This window comes from Mangifera indica, chromosome 2 (genome assembly GCF_011075055.1).
Source record: "Mangifera indica cultivar Alphonso chromosome 2, CATAS_Mindica_2.1, whole genome shotgun sequence".
Taxonomy (NCBI): domain Eukaryota; kingdom Viridiplantae; phylum Streptophyta; class Magnoliopsida; order Sapindales; family Anacardiaceae; genus Mangifera; species Mangifera indica.
Window position 1 is genome coordinate 649,771 of NC_058138.1, and position 17,340 is coordinate 667,110.

Below are 17,340 nucleotides of genomic sequence, written 5' to 3' on the forward strand. Positions count from 1 at the left end.
TTAAAAATTTTAATATAAAATGACGTCGTTTTGATCAATATGTATTAAAATGATGTTATTTTAAAAATGTTGTCATTTTAATAATGAAAAACGAGCAAAGTCAAATTCGAACTGAGTTTGAGTTTGACTTTCATGAGCTCGAGCTCGGTTCGAATGAGCCTGAAATACGCTAGCCCTAGTCGAGCTTGAGCTATTTGTCAAATTTTTTAATTAAAAATTTTGATACAAAACGACGTCATTTTGATCAATATGTATTAAAACGATGTCGTTTTAATAATGAAAAACGAGCCAAGTCAAATTTGAACTGAGTTTGAGCTTGACTTTCATGAGTTCGAGCTCGAGCTCAACTATATATAAACTGAGTCGAGTTCGAGCTCTGCTCATCTCGAATCCAGCCCTAACTCAATATGAGCCAAATGATTTGAATGTGTTTAGGAAATGTTATTTTAATAGAACTTGTTAAAAATATTTTTTAAAAATATTGAAAAATAATATTAACAATAGTTGAAATCTCTATCAATTATATATAGTTTTATCTTTATATAATTGTAATTACTTATATTATTTTTATTTAAATAATTTATTTTATTATTAAACACTTAAAATGTGATTTGGTTAATCAGATTATTGACGTGTTTTAATAATCTTAGTATATAATTTTTAGTCTATTTGTAAACAATACAAAATGTTATATGACTTGTTTTATGAATTGTAGATTGAAGTAATTTGGTGAAAGAATTAAAATGGTAAAAATACTTTAAAAAGTGAAAACAATAGATAATTTTAGACAATTTGAGACGTATTAGGTCAACTCAAATATTAAAAAGTCGGATTAAGGTTAAACAATTTAAATATAATTTTAATCCGGATGAGATTAAAGTTGAAGATATTTAATACAAAATTTAAATTAATATAATACAAAGTATATATGTATATCATGTACGATGTGAGGAATAACAGTGTAAAATAAATCGATGATAAATAATTTTAAATTAAAAATAAAATAAATATATATTATTAAATTATGTAATAACAGATTAATTTATTTATTCATATTAATATTAATTATTTGTTTATATAATATCACCCACATAAAAAAGAAACAAAGTAACCAATCTATGAAGTGTTGGGTTAGACTTAAATGAATCGATTCGAATTTATTTATATCAAACTTGAATTGAGAGAATGAACTCGTTATGAAATTTAGTTAAACTCAAGCTAGGAGGAGTTTGCTTCAATTCCACTCATGAGTTGGGTGATGACTCAATTTGATTTGAGTTTGACTTATAGTTGAATTTGAGTCATGTCAAAACAATAGTTAAAACAATATTGTTTTATCAATTATCAATAAAACAATATTGTTTTGTTAATAAATTGTAAACTTGTATTGAATTTTAAATTTACGGATCAATTTAAACTTGAGTTTATCTTAATTTTGGTTCAATAAATTTGATTTACACTTGATTCATTCTATTTTTATTCAAATTGAATTTGAATTAAAAAATATTTAAATTCAATTCGAATTATATCTATCCATAATAAAGGTGGAAGGAGGAGGAGTTTCATGGGTAAGGAAAGAGGCAAGTCCACACCAAATCATTTTCCCCTTTTAAGGGTTTTCTAGGAAATAGTATTAAAGTAACAACAACGGTAAAGAAAAGGCTTAAAGGGAAGAAAATTGGGTAAAGAAGAAAAATCCATTTCATTTCTTAAAAAATATGCAATGGTGATAAATGGTAAAGATTATTATTATTATTAATATCAGTGAATTATTTATTAATATATTTATTATAGAAAAGAGAAGTGACACTTTAAATACTGGCTTGTAGTGGGAGAAGAGAGATAATAAAGGGAGAAAAAAGTGTTCAGAATCACAACACAACACACAGCTTTTGTAGTTTTGTACTGTTGTCTCAGTCCTCTAAAGAGAGAGATAAAAAGATTGTTTAGATTAGATTAGATCAGATGGGGATTTGCAGTTCTTACTTTTTATAGGTGAAGGGCAGAGAGAGGGTGAGAAAAAGAAAACAAAAAACAAGAAAAACAATAGTTGTAAGCAAAATTTGAAAACTGTTGTGTGTTTTTTAATGACTTTTTCAAGGCTTTAGAAAGAGAAAGTGAGTTGGGTTTGTCGTTGCAAAAGCGTCATTATTATTATTATTTATTACTATCGTTGTTAAGAAACAAAGGAAAACAGAAGATAAAAGGCGGAAAAAAGGAAAAAAACCCTAACCCTAGCTTCGGGTTTTGGTGCTGCTTTGCGAGTAAGCCCTTGTTTTGTTGTTTATTTGCTTATAATCTGTTGGGTATTGTATTGTGTGGACAGATGAAGGAAGACATGCTTCACATTTCGGGGTGAAATCAAGGTGTTTCACATTTTTGGTGAGTGGCTTGAGCTTTACTTTGTGGATCTCTGTATAGTGATTTGAAATTTAGGGTTTATGTGAAGTGGGATTTTTCTCAGCTTGAGGTTTTTGGTGGTGGTGTTGTTTGTATGCTCTTTATGTATCTGGGATTTGTGTTCTGTTGGTGAAACAGTTTTTTCTCTGTAGTCAGTGTGAAGGATTCTTTGTGCTATGTTCGGTTTTTTGAGGGATGATTTGAAGGAATTTATGACACTGAAGAAGAAGTGAAGGAGAAATAGCTTCTGGGTAATATATGGTTAATCTTATTGTTGTGATTTATTGATGTGTTAAGATTCATTCTATTTGAAGTAGAATTTAGTTGCAGAAGTGAACTGGGAGAGAAGTAGCTTCTTAGTACATTGTATTTTTGAATTTCTTTAAGGTGGTGAGGTTTTCCTTTGGGGCAGACTTTTGTTGGCTGCAATTGATTTCTGTGGGCTTGTTTCATATTGCAACTTTGCGCTGGAGTCGTTAGGGGTACCGGGGACGATGTCGTCTTTAAGTAGGGAACTGGTGTTCTTGATACTACAGTTCTTGGATGAGGAAAAGTTCAAGGAAACTGTTCATAAGTAAGTTCATTTCTATTATGGTTATTTTATTGCATCTTAAGCTTATTTTTGGCCCTGCAGACAACTTGGAAAAACATTGGAAATATGAAAATTTCAGTTTTGGCCGGTTGATAAGTTAAAGGCAAACCTCATTTGAATTTTTTAATTTATTGTACTATGGTAAATCAAATGGACACTTTTGAATTGTTGCGTTTTAACTATAGGACAATTAGAAAAAACATGCTTACCTTTTATGAAGTACATTTCCTGTGTTTGGAATCAGAGGTACCAGTGCATTTAGCTTTTCATAGTGAGAAAACTAGTCTATTTGTCCTTGCTTAGCAATTCCATGGTTGATTTTTCCATTTCCTGCTTTTTGTTTGGTGCCTTGTGGAGTTTAACAAAATTGATCAGATACATTGCTAATCTTCCATGTTCATGTGTATATGTTGTGGGTATTGACAATTAGGTTGGAGCAAGAGTCTGGCTTTTTCTTTAATATGAAACATTTTGAAGATCAAGTCCAGGCCGGTGAATGGGATGAGGTTGAGCGTTATCTCTGTGGGTTTACGAAGGTTGAAGATAACAGGTATTCAATGAAGATTTTCTTTGAAATCAGGAAGCAGAAGTATTTGGAGGCTCTTGACAGGTGAGTTTCAGATAAATCGCTGTTAGTCTTAAATTTTGTGAACAACTATGATTTAAGAGGAAATTAATATACTTTTGATTCATTGTGCTGATATCCTAAACCGATTGAAGTGATCATGACATATTAAAAATTAATAGTATTCTTATTCATTAAGAGGGAAGTAATTTTTTTTTTTTTTATGTAAGAGTTTTAACCTATGTCTGCATAATAATAGTCCAGATTTTTCCTTCATGTTATCAGGCAGGATCGAGCAAAGGCTGTTGAGATTCTTGTCAAGGACCTTAAGGTTTTTGCATCCTTCAATGAAGATCTTTTCAAGGAGATTACTCAGCTCCTCACTCTTGATAACTTTAGGTGACTACACCACCATTCTTTTTAATTATTATGTTATGCTATGAAATTTTTTAGTTGATCTTTTCTGTTGGCCCTTTGTGATCAGGCAAAATGAGCAGCTTTCCAAGTATGGAGACACAAAATCAGCTCGTAATATTATGCTTGTAGAACTTAAAAAGCTAATTGAAGCAAACCCCCTGTTTCGTGACAAGCTTGCATTCCCAGCCTTCAAGAGTTCACGACTGAGGACATTGATAAACCAGAGGTTATTCTTGAATTTTTTCATAGCAGTTAATGTCTTATTGTTGCCAATGTGGTGCAGCATGTTTTTTTGGTAAAAAACAAAACCTAGAGAATGCACTTTAAAAATATTTATGTTTATTGGTATGTTATATATTAGTTGATTTGTACTTTGGTTTTGCATTTTTCCTCTTATATTTCATATGTTATTGATATCATTTACACTTGCAGATTATATACCTCCTCCTGATGGGAGTAATTTTCTAAAACTTGCTTCTTTTTTAAAATCTTTTCAGTTTAAATTGGCAGCATCAACTTTGCAAGAATCCTCGTCCGAATCCTGATATTAAAACACTCTTCACTGATCATTCTTGCAACCCTACAGCTAATGGAGCTCGTCCTCCTCCTACAAACAGCCCCCTTGTGGGACCAATACCAAAGGCTGGTGCATTTCCGCCTATTGGTGCTCATGGTGTGAGTATTTTGCTTCTATCTGCCATATACAACATTGGTTCGTGCTCAAATAACAATTGTAATGTTTCTTATGGTGCAGCCATTCCAGACTGTTGTTTCCCCATCTCCTGGTGCTATTGCTGGTTGGATGTCAAACAGTAGTCCTTCCTTACCTCACCCTGCTGTGGCAGCAGGCCCTGGTGGTCTTGTTCAGTCTTCTAATGCTGGTAAGGCTGCTTGTTATTGTGTAGTTTGCATTGCATTTCCCCCTCATTAGGCTTAATATGTTTAGTGGAATTACTATAGTTTATTTATTTATTTTTATTGGGATGTATACAGCTGCATTTTTGAAACATCCAAGGACGCCAACAGGTATGACTGGAATGGATTATCAATCAGCTGATTCAGAGCATTTGATGAAGCGTATCCGCGCTGGCCAATCTGATGAGGTGTGGATGAGTCAGATAATCTTTTGTTTTTTAGAGCTTGATAGCTTCTATAAATTTCTAAATGGCCTTTATATCAGCTGCTTGTTACGATGCTTTTGGTTGATTCCCATTTCTAATGATCGTATGGTGTTTCTAGGTGTCTTTTTCTGGTGTAGCACATAGTCCCAATGTATATTCTCAGGACGACCTCACTAAAGCTGTTGTGCGAACTCTAAATCAAGGATCTAATGTCATGAGCATGGATTTCCATCCACAACAACAAAATATTCTTTTAGGTAAAAAAAGAAAAAAGAAAATAACCATTGTTGAATTTCTAGTCGCTGAAAATTTGTAAAACTTTTTCCTCAGATTTTTTGTTATTGATTGATATTTTTGTTTTTTGCTTTGTAGTGGGGACAAATGTTGGTGAGATTAGCCTTTGGGAGGTGGGGTCCCGGGAAAGGCTGGCACATAAATCTTTCAAGGTTTGGGATATATCAGCTGCTTCAATGCCATTGCAGGTATTCACCATCTTAACTTCCTATGAGGACAATGCATAAATCTTCATCCTTTGTCAATGCGATCTTGACAATGAATTTAATAATAGTGGGCAGTGACTGTTACTCATATAAATCCACCCAAATACTTATGAAAGTTGGATTTAGTATACTTGCTGGCTTGACTGGCAGACACTTTAATATTAACCATGACTGACAATTTAGGAAGATAAGAATGCACTGATTCTTATCTCTTCATTAATTAACTTGTACTACCAGACGGCTTTGTTGAATGATGCTGGGATATCAGTGAATAGGTGTGTTTGGGGGCCAGATGGACTTATGCTTGGTATGTATATGCTTTCTTTGCTTGTGAATATGAATCACATCCCTAGTTCAGTGTGCTTATATTTTCTCTTAATCAAATTGTGCTTTGTCTAGGTGTTGCATTTTCAAAACATATTGTTCAGATTTATACTTTCAATCCAACCGGAGAACTAAGACAGCACTTAGAGGTAAGTTCTGTATTTTGAATATCAGTTCTTCCTTAAAAATGGCTACATACAGTTTATTGATCTCTCGTCGCTTGTTTTAGATTGATGCCCATGTTGGTGGAGTTAATGACATTGCATTTGCTCATCCCAATAAGCAACTTTGTATAGTTACTTGTGGAGATGATAAGACTATTAAGGTATCATCTTAAAAGGCCTTGATCTGCTTCTCTAGGGAAAACATAATTGATATATCCTCGTTGTAATGTTTGTCCTATTAATGAGTTTGGCTTGTTGGGATGCTTAGAGTAGTATCTTCTGTGACAGGTATGGGATGCAGTAGCTGGACGCAGGCAGTATACCTTTGAAGGCCATGAAGCTCCTGTGTATTCAGTCTGCCCACACCACAAAGAAAATATTCAGGTTAGTCTTTTTTTAACTTGTCTGTGTTGTATTGGTGATCTGTATCATTATTTGTTTTTATATGGTAACTCACTGATAGATACAAGATGGCTACCATCACTTTGAATCCCATATTATCCATCTTCCTATCTTGAAATATGCAGTTTATATTTTCTACTGCCATTGATGGAAAGATCAAAGCTTGGCTATATGATTGCTTGGGATCTAGAGTGGACTATGATGCACCTGGACACTGGTGCACCATGATGGCATATAGTGCAGATGGAACCAGGTAAAGCTTGGTTTATTTTAAGATGGACACAGGTTAATATATTTTGGTGATTTTTCATATTGTTTATGCACATGATACTTAATAATGACTCATTGAAGTTTTGGATATTATCTTGTCTTACAAAGGATGTATATCATTTAGCTGCCAAGGATCCTTTGTTGCTGGACTGTTTAGGCAGTTGTCTGCTTTTGATGTGCCATTATTTTTAACTTTTCTTACATCATCTGAATGGAGTAATACTTATATATTTTCTTGCAGGCTATTCTCATGCGGAACAAGTAAAGAAGGTGAATCTCATTTAGTTGAGTGGAATGAGAGTGAAGGAGCTATCAAAAGGACATATTTGGGTTTTAGAAAGCGTTCTCTAGGAGTTGTCCAGTTTGATACAACACGGAATCGGTTCTTGGCTGCTGGTGATGAATTTCAAATTAAATTCTGGGATATGGACAATACAAATATGCTGACAGCTGTTGATGCAGATGGTGGATTGCCGGTTTGTAGTTGTACTGTTTACTTGTATACCAATGGTAATTAACAGTAGATATGTAGCAGTTGTTCATTCAATTCTATTCTTTGCAGGCTAGTCCTAGACTGAGATTCAATAAGGAAGGATCTCTGCTTGCAGTTACAACGAGTGACAGTGGTATCAAAATATTGGCCAACAGTGATGGTTTGCGATTGATAAGAATGTTAGAAAGCAGGGCTATTGACAAAAATAGGGTCCCATCTGAACCCATCAACTCTAAGGTATTTTTGTGTATGTTTGTTGATGTGTTACTTTTCTTGTATATTCAAACAATATTTGCGATCCATTACTAAGTTGCCTAGAAATCTTAATCACCCTCTCATGTCATTATTTGAAATTGTTTTAAAAAAGTAATTTTTAAAGAAAGAACACATGGGAAGATAAAATTATTAACATCAGCTCTTTAGGGGCTGGCATTATCACCCTTGAACTAGATATTAGGTTCAGTTGGTTCAGGACTGATATAATATCAGTCCTGAGTAAAATTCTTATGATTGCATCCCATAGCGGTCTCAAGAATCTTGTTGAATTTGACCTTTCATAAGCTCAAAGAAATAAGACATTCAGGATACATTTTCTTATAACCTATTAATCAACCTTTTGTTTCTGTCGGTGTCTTATGTGCTACTGCAATCATTGGCAGCCATTGATTGTGAATGCACTCGGTCCAATGGGAAATGTTTCTGGTGCCATTGCTCCGACTCTGGATCGGCTAGATAGAGTTCCTCCAGCTGTGTCTATCAACAGTCTTGTAAGTTTAGCATTTTTTATGCCATGAAGTTGTTGGTTCTACCTTGGTCCACAAATTTATACCGAGTGCCACTGCAGGGTACTATGGACAGCAGCAGACTTGTTGATGTTAAACCACGTATTGTGGATGATGGAGACAAGGTTAAGAGCTGGAAAATTCCTGATGTTTCAGATTCATCACAAATGAAAGCTCTGCGCTTACCTGATTCTATGGCACCGAGCAAGGTAGGTGGTAAAAAAATCTAGTGTTTGCATGTCATTTCAGTTAGGAAGAAACTTCTCTTCTTCCATATTGCTGGATATTTTCTTTTTAGCTATTTACTTCCCTTTATGCACCTGCACTCATATATTGGATAATTTACTATTATAAGGCTATGCAAATCGTATGCAACTCTATCCATCATTACCATTCCAGCTGTATATTCCAAAGAATTGGATGCATAATGACAGGAACTCTGGAATGTTAAGTCAAATGCTGGAATGCTAGTTTAAAACCATTCATCTGATGTTTTAACCTTTCTTTTTTAATTAACCTAAAATGCCTCTGACAATGGTGGTGTGTGGTCTGCCAATTCACATGGTAATGCCACCTCAGTTGTGAAGTTAGGGCATAATACGCCTTCTCGACATGGTATGGCTGGTTTTATGGATTACCAAATTAGAAGAGGGTGATGAAATAATTTAAACTAAATGACTTTAACAAATGGACACAGAAGAAGAAACAATGTCAAGTTCATCCCAAAAGCTTCATATCAATCAATGCGTAAATAGCCAAATCAAGCAATATGCATGAATGATGTGAAATGCATAGGAAATTTCCTCTGCAGTTAGGCTTGAGAAATATACATGTTTTTTTTTTGTCTTGTAGATGTTTATTGTTGGATTTAAGTAAATAAGAAAAAAAAATTTCAGGTTGTTCGGTTGATCTACACCAACTCTGGCCTTGCTCTATTAGCCCTTACGTCCAGTGCTGTTCACAAGCTGTGGAAATGGCAGCGTAGTGAAAGGAATCCCTCGGGGAAGGTTTATTACTTTGAATATGCAAATTTCATTTATTTTTATATTTTGACCTTTCTAATGTCTGTTGCAAACTTGTCAGGCTACTGCATATGTAGTGCCCCAGTTGTGGCAACCTCCCAGTGGAACACTTATGACCAATGACATTAATGATGGTAAACCAGCTGAAGAGTCTGCCGCATGCATAGCTTTATCCAAAAATGATTCTTATGTTATGTCTGCCTCCGGTGGAAAGGTTTCCTTGTTCAACATGATGACATTCAAGGTAAGTTATTGCCCCTTATCAAATTAAAGCTCTGTATTTCATATATAATTAACTATATCTGATTGAGATAATGCTTTTGCAATATTTATAGATTCCACATAACTGAATGAGATTGCTTACTATGTCTCAGGTCATGACAATGTTTATGCTTCCACCTCCAGCAGCTACCTTTTTGGCATTCCATCCCCAAGATAATAATATTATTGCCATTGGGATGGAGGATTCTACCATTCAGATATACAATGTCAGAGTCGATGAGGTGAAGTTTCTCCCTTGAATTGTCGTTTTCTTTACTTAAATTTTGAAGCTAGATTTGTGTGTAACCGGTCGCAAGACATCTTCAATTGGAGTTTGCTCCATTTATTGCTAGTGTTAATCTATATTTGATTACAATGTTATTTTGAGAACGATAATATATATATTATTTTGGTTTGGCTGAATCATTACACATACCATGCAATCTGATATATGTTTGTTGGCTCAGTTTAATAGTGGGTAAGTCTTAATGTTACCATCTTAGTTTGGGAATCGGTGGTTAGTATAATTCCATAAGAACAACGAAATCATTTTTCTACTATTATTATTATTGTTATTCTTCTTCTTCTTCTTCTTCTTCTTATTGAAAGAAAATGTATCATCTTCCCAATAAAACTTATATGCAACAAAAGTACAAAAAGGCATACATGAGTCCTCTACAATATAAAAAACCCTGCACTAAAACTGTCAAAGCTCAAGTGTAGCTATCTAAATAATCTAGTCAATAGCTTTCTTGAATATATAAAGCTTATTGCATGACATATAATGTGGAAGTATGATTTAGGCTGAATGTTGCTGGCAGGTCAAAACCAAACTCAAGGGTCACCAAAATCGAATCACAGGGCTTGCATTTTCCCAAACTTTAAATGCGTTGGTGTCTTCAGGGGCTGATGCGCAGGTTAGAGCAAAATTTATACAAAATTCGATATTTTAGTGTTTATGGCTATTAGCTGTTCTTTTGTTTATTTGGGGTGCTTTTACTTTTTGTTGAGAGTAAGAAAACTAGCACGTTCAAATCATTAAGGGCTTGCTCTATTGAATGTTTGCTTATTTGGGGAGCAAAATATTTTCCTTAGTACCTTGTTAGATAGCATGAGAGGTGCAATTTGAGATTGATCTTTACCCATTGAGGGTAATCAATGGCTGGATACTACAAGCTTTTTCTTTGGAAAATTGTCTAATATAGTTGAATTACCATGTAAATATAGTCTGCTTGTATGTTTCTTGGTCAGCAATAGGTGTTGAGCAGTGCCCAAATATAAGCTTTCGTTGTCCAAATAGGTGAAGTTGAATGGTCAAATTGTTTTGAGGGAATCTCTAATGCAAAATGCAATGAAAATGTTCTTTTTGAACTTTATATAAGTCGATATCTTGGTTAGTGTCATAGATTAAATACCAGTAATGGGGTCTTACCCATCAGCTGGAGTTTTTGATGTGGCTTCTAGATCAAGATGTTATTTAACTTGGGATCGTGCCAACTGAGCCAAGTGTCTTGAGTTCAAATTCCTTGGCTGTAATGTTAAATCAAAATAAGTCTTAAGGGAGGAAAAATATAAGTTATATAGAGTTTACAAGTGAAATCAATAGAGGAAGATATTCTACCACTAGCAAAGCTAATCACTTACTACACTAAAAAGAATAGTCAATCATGCAAATGAAGAAAGACTTTATTTTTCTACAAGTTTCAAAAGAGGCTTTCCGCAGTCATTTCTAAATGCTATTGAATTTCAGTCAAGGTCCCAAAAATTATGTTGAAGCTTTCTCTTTAATGCTATCTATGGGTTTTTGATGTCCATAACATAATAAATTATTTATTTACACTCAATTATTTCGATACAGCTATGTATGTGGAGCATCGATAAATGGGAGAAGCTGAAATGCAGGCTCATACAAGCACCAGCTGGCCGTCAATCCCCTCTGGTCGGAGAAACTAAAGTCCAGTTTCATAATGATCAAACACATCTATTGGTGGTTCATGATAGCCAAATTTCCATTTATGACAGCAAGCTTGAATGTTCACGTTCTGTAAGTTTTGCTTCCATCTCATCTTGTTTTAGTGTGTCATCAGTTCACACTCTTTCTTTAAGTAAACTTACCATATGATAATTTATATGACCATGATCTTAATTCAATTAAACTAATTAAATTGTGTGGACACATAGCACCATGATAATATAGGTTATGAGACCCAAATCACATATTCTTGAATGCATTTTTATAGGTGGTATGCTAGAAGCCTTGTGCATGGCTTATCACACGTTGTTGGAAGTTTTTTTGCTGGTGCTGCGACATGTCCGGCAAATGTTACTATGCCTTATGTTCTGTGTTTATTACTTGTAGTGGTCTCCAAAAGATACACTTCCGGCTCCCATTTCAAGTGCAATATATTCATGTGATGGTTTACTGGTGTATGCCGGTTTTTGTGATGGTGCTGTTGGAGTTTTTGATGCGGACAATTTAAGGCTCCGATGTAGAATAGCACCTTCTGCCTACATACCTTCCTTCACTGGGTAAGTATATAAAAACCACTTCAAAGGTTTCAAAAATTTTTCATTAATTTCCTTGTATCAAAATCTTAAAGCAGTAGGTAGCCATCCCTCACTGAAAATATTTTCTTGTGCAGCAGCAGCACTACCACCTATCCTTTTGTTATAGCAGCTCATCCATCTGAGCCTAATCAAATCGCTCTTGGCATGAGTGATGGAGCAGTGCATGTAGTCGAGCCGTCTGATACCGAGTTGAAGTGGGGTGGTACACCCTCCCAAGACAATGGATCCCTCCCCTCTAATTCGTCAAATCCTTCTTTGGCTGGTCAACCGTCAGAGCTCCCTCCCAGGTAACTGCTGCAGCATATAAGATCAGAAAGGTTAGACTACAAGGAGTATAGACACATTGAGCTGCACATTTTTTTGGTTCTTAGTTTTGAACATCATCCTTTTCACTCTTTGACTTACTCCAAATCACGCCTTGCTATTTCTGTTGTAAATTGTTTTTCTCATCGGCTGGTTTGCTACATGAAATTCTAGAGAGACATTTTATCTGAAACTGAGAACACATCCAGCTCCAACAAGCTGATTTGATGACACTTTAGAAGGTTTTCCTTGTATGATGTTGTATACATTGACGGTTTTTGGAATGAAAATGGTCATTGTTGCCATACCTGTCTGTTTATGTACTGAAACCAGCCTTTTTATTTTGTTTATTTTGGGCTGCTCCATTGTAAAGATGTTTAATTTATACTTGCACTACTCTTTCCAATTGGCTTCATGTTTTTGTACAGTAGAAATTCTAGTTTAGTTCTTATTATTTTCGGTGCATGAATTTAAATTTTTTTCTTATTCCTCATAAAATTACTTTTATATGATTTTTTTTACTTATGGTTCAAATTCTGGATGTATAAAATGTTTTCTTGGAATTAGAGAAGAAAATAGTAATTGTTTGTGATAGAGAGTGAAAGTCTAGTCCTTTCGATCATTCGAACTTGGACAAAGGGTTAATTTAATCAATTATTTAGGGATGGCTTAGATTCGAATTGAGCTTGAATATGGGTTAGTTTGAGATAATGAGTTGAATTTTAACTCAAACTCGGATAGGCTTGAATTTAGTTTAAAAGCTATTTAATTTTGAACGCAATTCGATTGAGTTCAAATTCAAATATTTAAATCTTTTCCAGCTTGATTCATTCATAGAATTATTTTCTATCTTTGTTTTGATTTTAAGATTATGTTTGATTTATTCATATTCAAATATGATTTGTTTGATCCAAGTTATTGTGAAACTTGTATCTTATCCAACCTTAAGATCCACTTGTTTGTTAGTTTTGTCTTATTTTTTAATATAATATGTGATATTTGATCTAATTGTATTGATTTTTCATTTTTTTTTTGTGTGATATAGTTAAATACTTGAAAAAAGAATTTTTATAAAGTTGGGTCAGCTTGTGTTTCCGAAGTTTATATCTATAATTATGTTATTCAAGATGTTATTATAGAGATTTTGGTACAGTAATGTAGTGCAAGTGAATGCGTGCCTAATATGTGGAGACTGGTTGGGGTCTTCTGCCTCGACTGAATCCTCTATCTTTATGACCTAGAGGTTGTGTTACAATTGTGTACACAATTGAGACTCAATCAGTTTACGAAGATTTATATCTATTATTACTTAATAAGGTAAAATAATTATATTAATGAGATGATCTATGAAAAGTAATTAATTTCTTATGTAGTTATGGGATGTAATAAGAAAGTATATCTATGGATGTGAGTTAAATTACCACGTCATGCTTGTTACTGTTCCTAAATGTTTGGATTAGGAATTTTATATGGGTCTTTGTAATGGTTTATGGATTAGATGACACGTTTACTTGACTATTGACGTGATGATGTATGGGCAAGGGGTCGAGTTGTTTCTAACGGAAAATGGTAAGGTCCAGCACGTCACACGATGTGCTTGCAAGCGGGTTGTGTTGGCTCAGTAAGCCTGACGGCCAACGTATCTGTCATCACGATGGGTTATAAAATTTCATTGCTTGACCCACAAAAGATGTAAATTTTTTGTTCTTTAATTTGTGTATTTCGCATGGTGATAGCCTATCAGCCTTCCTGTGAGGCCTTAATCCAGTCCAAAAATTCAAGGACTGTGCCCAAAATTTGTTGCAACAATCTGTTGTGGTAAAAGTGCTCATACGATACAATTAATTAGGATTTAATTCGAATTAAGTCAAGTTTAAATATGAGTTGACTTAAGTTTAATTTGAATATATAAAATTAGTTTGTGATTCAAATTTTTCAAATTGATTTAAAATATTGTTAGAGATTATTAGTAGGATAAATAATGTTATCAATTAGATAAATAATATTAATAATTGATAAATAATATTATCGATAGGATAAATAATAATATTAAATTATAATTTTAATTAAACTTAAACTGAATTATAGAATTGGAATTTCAACGTGAATTAAGTTATACATGGAGTCAAATTGAGCAAATTTGGTTAAAACCCAACGGTAATTACAACAATACACACAGGCTTGAGTTGAGATGAGAATTTTTGGATTATGATATTTTTATGGCGTGCCTTTCATATTGTCCATTGTACTAAGAATCAATGGAATTTGACTTAGAAATGATTAAAATACTAATAATTTGAAAAAGAATATATTATAATATTTGAAATAATTGGACTAAAATGTAATAATCTAAACCACAAGTATATCTTTTAAGTCTTTCTCATAGTGTAAGCCTTTTCAACAATGTTTTATCAAAGTATATTTGAGGTAAAAATGTGCATCATTACTCATCACTTTTTAGAGGAGGAGGTGATAATATTATCTCTTATATTATTTGTCATAATATTATTACTGATAAAAAATTATCAAAATATTTTTTTATAAATCAAATAAAATAATATTAATAATAAAAGATAAAATAACAAATAATTTTTTATTCCTTTTAACCAAACGTCATTTAAGTTTTTTCTTATTGAAACCTTTGAACAATGTTTTATCAAAATCTATTTTGACTGAAAACTTGCACTATCACAACTTATGTTTTAGTTGGAAATAACACATTCATGCTTGAATGACTTATAATAAGAATTTAAATTTCTCTCATCAATTTTCAAGTAAATTTCCCTCATTTTATAAAAATATGATTCAAATATATAATTTTTGACCTCATTTTATCGAATCATATACCAAATGATTCATTTTAACAATTATTTAAAACAATTATTCAACTAGATTGAGCTATATACCAAATGATTTGTTTTAACAATTAATTTAAGTTCAATTGGGTTTAAAAGAAAACCGACTCTCTTAATTTGAGTTTGATATGAGTTCATTATAAATGAATTTAATTCAATGATTTTCAAAACCAAATCAGTTTGGTTTAAATCACCCTATTCATGTTGTGTGTCTCCATAGAGTATAGTTAGGTGAAAATGCAAGTGAGTTTATGAGGTATGAAATAAGAAAAAGCAGAAAAGAGAGATTACAATGGAGATGCACCCACCACATGGAGATGAAGGTGGTTAGATGGATGAGAGTAAAATTTAGTCTTTAAAATAGATGTTTGAACGTATAGGAGCCAAAAATAAAGCTATGAGCAAAGGTATTTTTAGTGGTATTAAAATGGGTAAGCAAGAATTATGAGTACATAAACATATCTTTTTTATGAGTGGCTTTTGAATGGTTGATATCTGGAGACTGGAAGATATCTCAAGACTAGAAGATAGTGAAGATAAGAGAGATTACAGTGGAGACCTATCACGTGAAGATGAAGATGAAAATGCATGAGAGTCAAATTTAGTCTTTTTCTTGTGGCTGTTTCTAGGAAGATGCCTTTGTCTTTGTCTTTGTCAGGTTAATTATCTACTTCCTACAACTTGACTCTTCATTTTCCAAAATATATATTTGAACGTATGAGAGCCAAAAGCAAAAATAAAAAATGGGTGAATGAGATTTCTAGGTATATATACATATCTTTTTTGATTGGCTTTTGAATGATTGACCGACCATGTGAAGATGAAGATGCATGAGAGTCAAATTTAGTCTCTTTCTTGTGGCTGCTTCTTGGAAGATGTTTTTGTCTTTGTCTTTGTTAGATTAATTAATGACATGCTCTTAATTTTCCAATGTCAAATCAATTGGAATTTGGTAGAACTTTAATTTCATGTTGTAAATGAATTAAGATGATAATCATTCACTGTAAAGTTAAAACCAATTGATACGTGTCAACTATAAATATAAATTTTTTATGTTTTTAATTTTTTTTAGAGTGCATCATGATGGCTCTTAAGCCTTCTCGTGAGGCCTCAACCCGAATTGTAAATCTGCGGATCTTGTTCAAACTCTGTTGCAACAATCTATAGCAATATAAGTGCTCATAGACTACAAAAGTGATTAAAATTAAATTCGAATTCAATTCAATTCAAATATGAATTGATTTAAGTTTAGTGTAAATCCATAATTGAGTTTGTTTTAACTTATTAAAAATGTCATTTGAGATCATTATAAAGATAAATAATATTATTAATGAAATAAATAGTATTAACAAAATACTGTTATTATATAAGGAATTGAACTAAATTCAAACTAAACTATCAAATTGAAATTTCTTTAACTCGAATCAAGTTAAACTCTTAATTAAATTAAATTAGTTTGATTCAAATCTAATTGTGAATGAAATATAGAGCCTTGAGTTGAGATAAGACTTTTTGACTTATGATAATTTTGTGATGTACCATTTGATATAGTTCGTTTTACTAACAGTTAATAATAAAAAATTAAAAAAAGAGTAAGACTAGAATAATAATAATTGAGCTGAAAATAATCAATATTGTTCTGAAAATAATATAACAAACAATGTGTGGAATGGTAATTTGTTGTTGATGAGGTATGAAAGTAAGAAAAAGGAAGGAAGAAATTGATTTTATCAGGTTTTAATTTGAAGAGTATAGTCAGAGTCACGGTCCTAGAAGGTGCAAATTGATTTGAAATATTGTTAGAGAATATTAGTAAGATAAATAATATTATTAACTAGATAAATAATAAATAATATTAATAAGTAATCTTTAATTCCTCTAAACCAAAACGTCATCTAAGTGTTTCTTTTATTAAAAGCTTTAAGTAATGTTTTATCAAAGTCAATTTTGACCGAAAATTTGCACCATCACAACTTGCGTTTTAGCTGAAAATAACTCATTTATGCTTGAACGCCTTGTAATGAGAATTTAAATTTCTCCCATCAATTTTCAAGTAAATTTATCTCATTTTCTGATAATATGATTCAAATATATAATTTTTGACCTCACTTTATCAAATAATAAACCAAATGATTCATTTTAACAATTATTAAACTAGATTGAGCTATATACCAAATGATTCATTTTAACAATTATTTAAAACAATTATTAAACTAGACTGAACTATATACTAAATGATTTGTTTTTAACAATTAATTTAAATTTAATTGGGTTTAAAAGAAAACCGACTCTCCTAATTTG

The 17,340-nt window shown here is 32.6% G+C and overlaps 1 protein-coding gene across 7 annotated transcripts in view; it reads left to right on the top strand.

The window, feature by feature from the left end:
• The first annotated feature begins 1,845 nt into the window (after positions 1-1,845).
• The window catches only part of LOC123197094 (protein TOPLESS-RELATED PROTEIN 2-like), a 62,100-nt gene continuing 46,605 nt past the window's right edge, over positions 1,846-17,340 (top strand). Inside the window, exons 1-27 of one of the 7 annotated variants that reach the window (XM_044611277.1) lie at positions 1,846-2,382; positions 2,553-2,651; positions 2,788-2,974; positions 3,423-3,602; positions 3,843-3,956; positions 4,042-4,200; positions 4,472-4,649; positions 4,729-4,855; positions 4,968-5,077; positions 5,214-5,352; positions 5,468-5,577; positions 5,833-5,902; positions 5,995-6,068; positions 6,149-6,244; positions 6,372-6,467; positions 6,611-6,738; positions 6,997-7,231; positions 7,318-7,485; positions 7,908-8,015; positions 8,093-8,239; positions 8,927-9,037; positions 9,114-9,296; positions 9,427-9,555; positions 10,135-10,230; positions 11,172-11,357; positions 11,673-11,842; positions 11,956-12,599. In XM_044611277.1, coding sequence (XP_044467212.1) covers positions 2,895-2,974; positions 3,423-3,602; positions 3,843-3,956; positions 4,042-4,200; positions 4,472-4,649; positions 4,729-4,855; positions 4,968-5,077; positions 5,214-5,352; positions 5,468-5,577; positions 5,833-5,902; positions 5,995-6,068; positions 6,149-6,244; positions 6,372-6,467; positions 6,611-6,738; positions 6,997-7,231; positions 7,318-7,485; positions 7,908-8,015; positions 8,093-8,239; positions 8,927-9,037; positions 9,114-9,296; positions 9,427-9,555; positions 10,135-10,230; positions 11,172-11,357; positions 11,673-11,842; positions 11,956-12,172 — 3,411 coding nt within the window. In that variant the 5' untranslated portion in view covers positions 1,846-2,382; positions 2,553-2,651; positions 2,788-2,894 and the 3' untranslated portion in view covers positions 12,173-12,599. The other 6 variants (XM_044611279.1, XM_044611276.1, XM_044611278.1 and 3 more) reach the window with 6 other exon arrangements.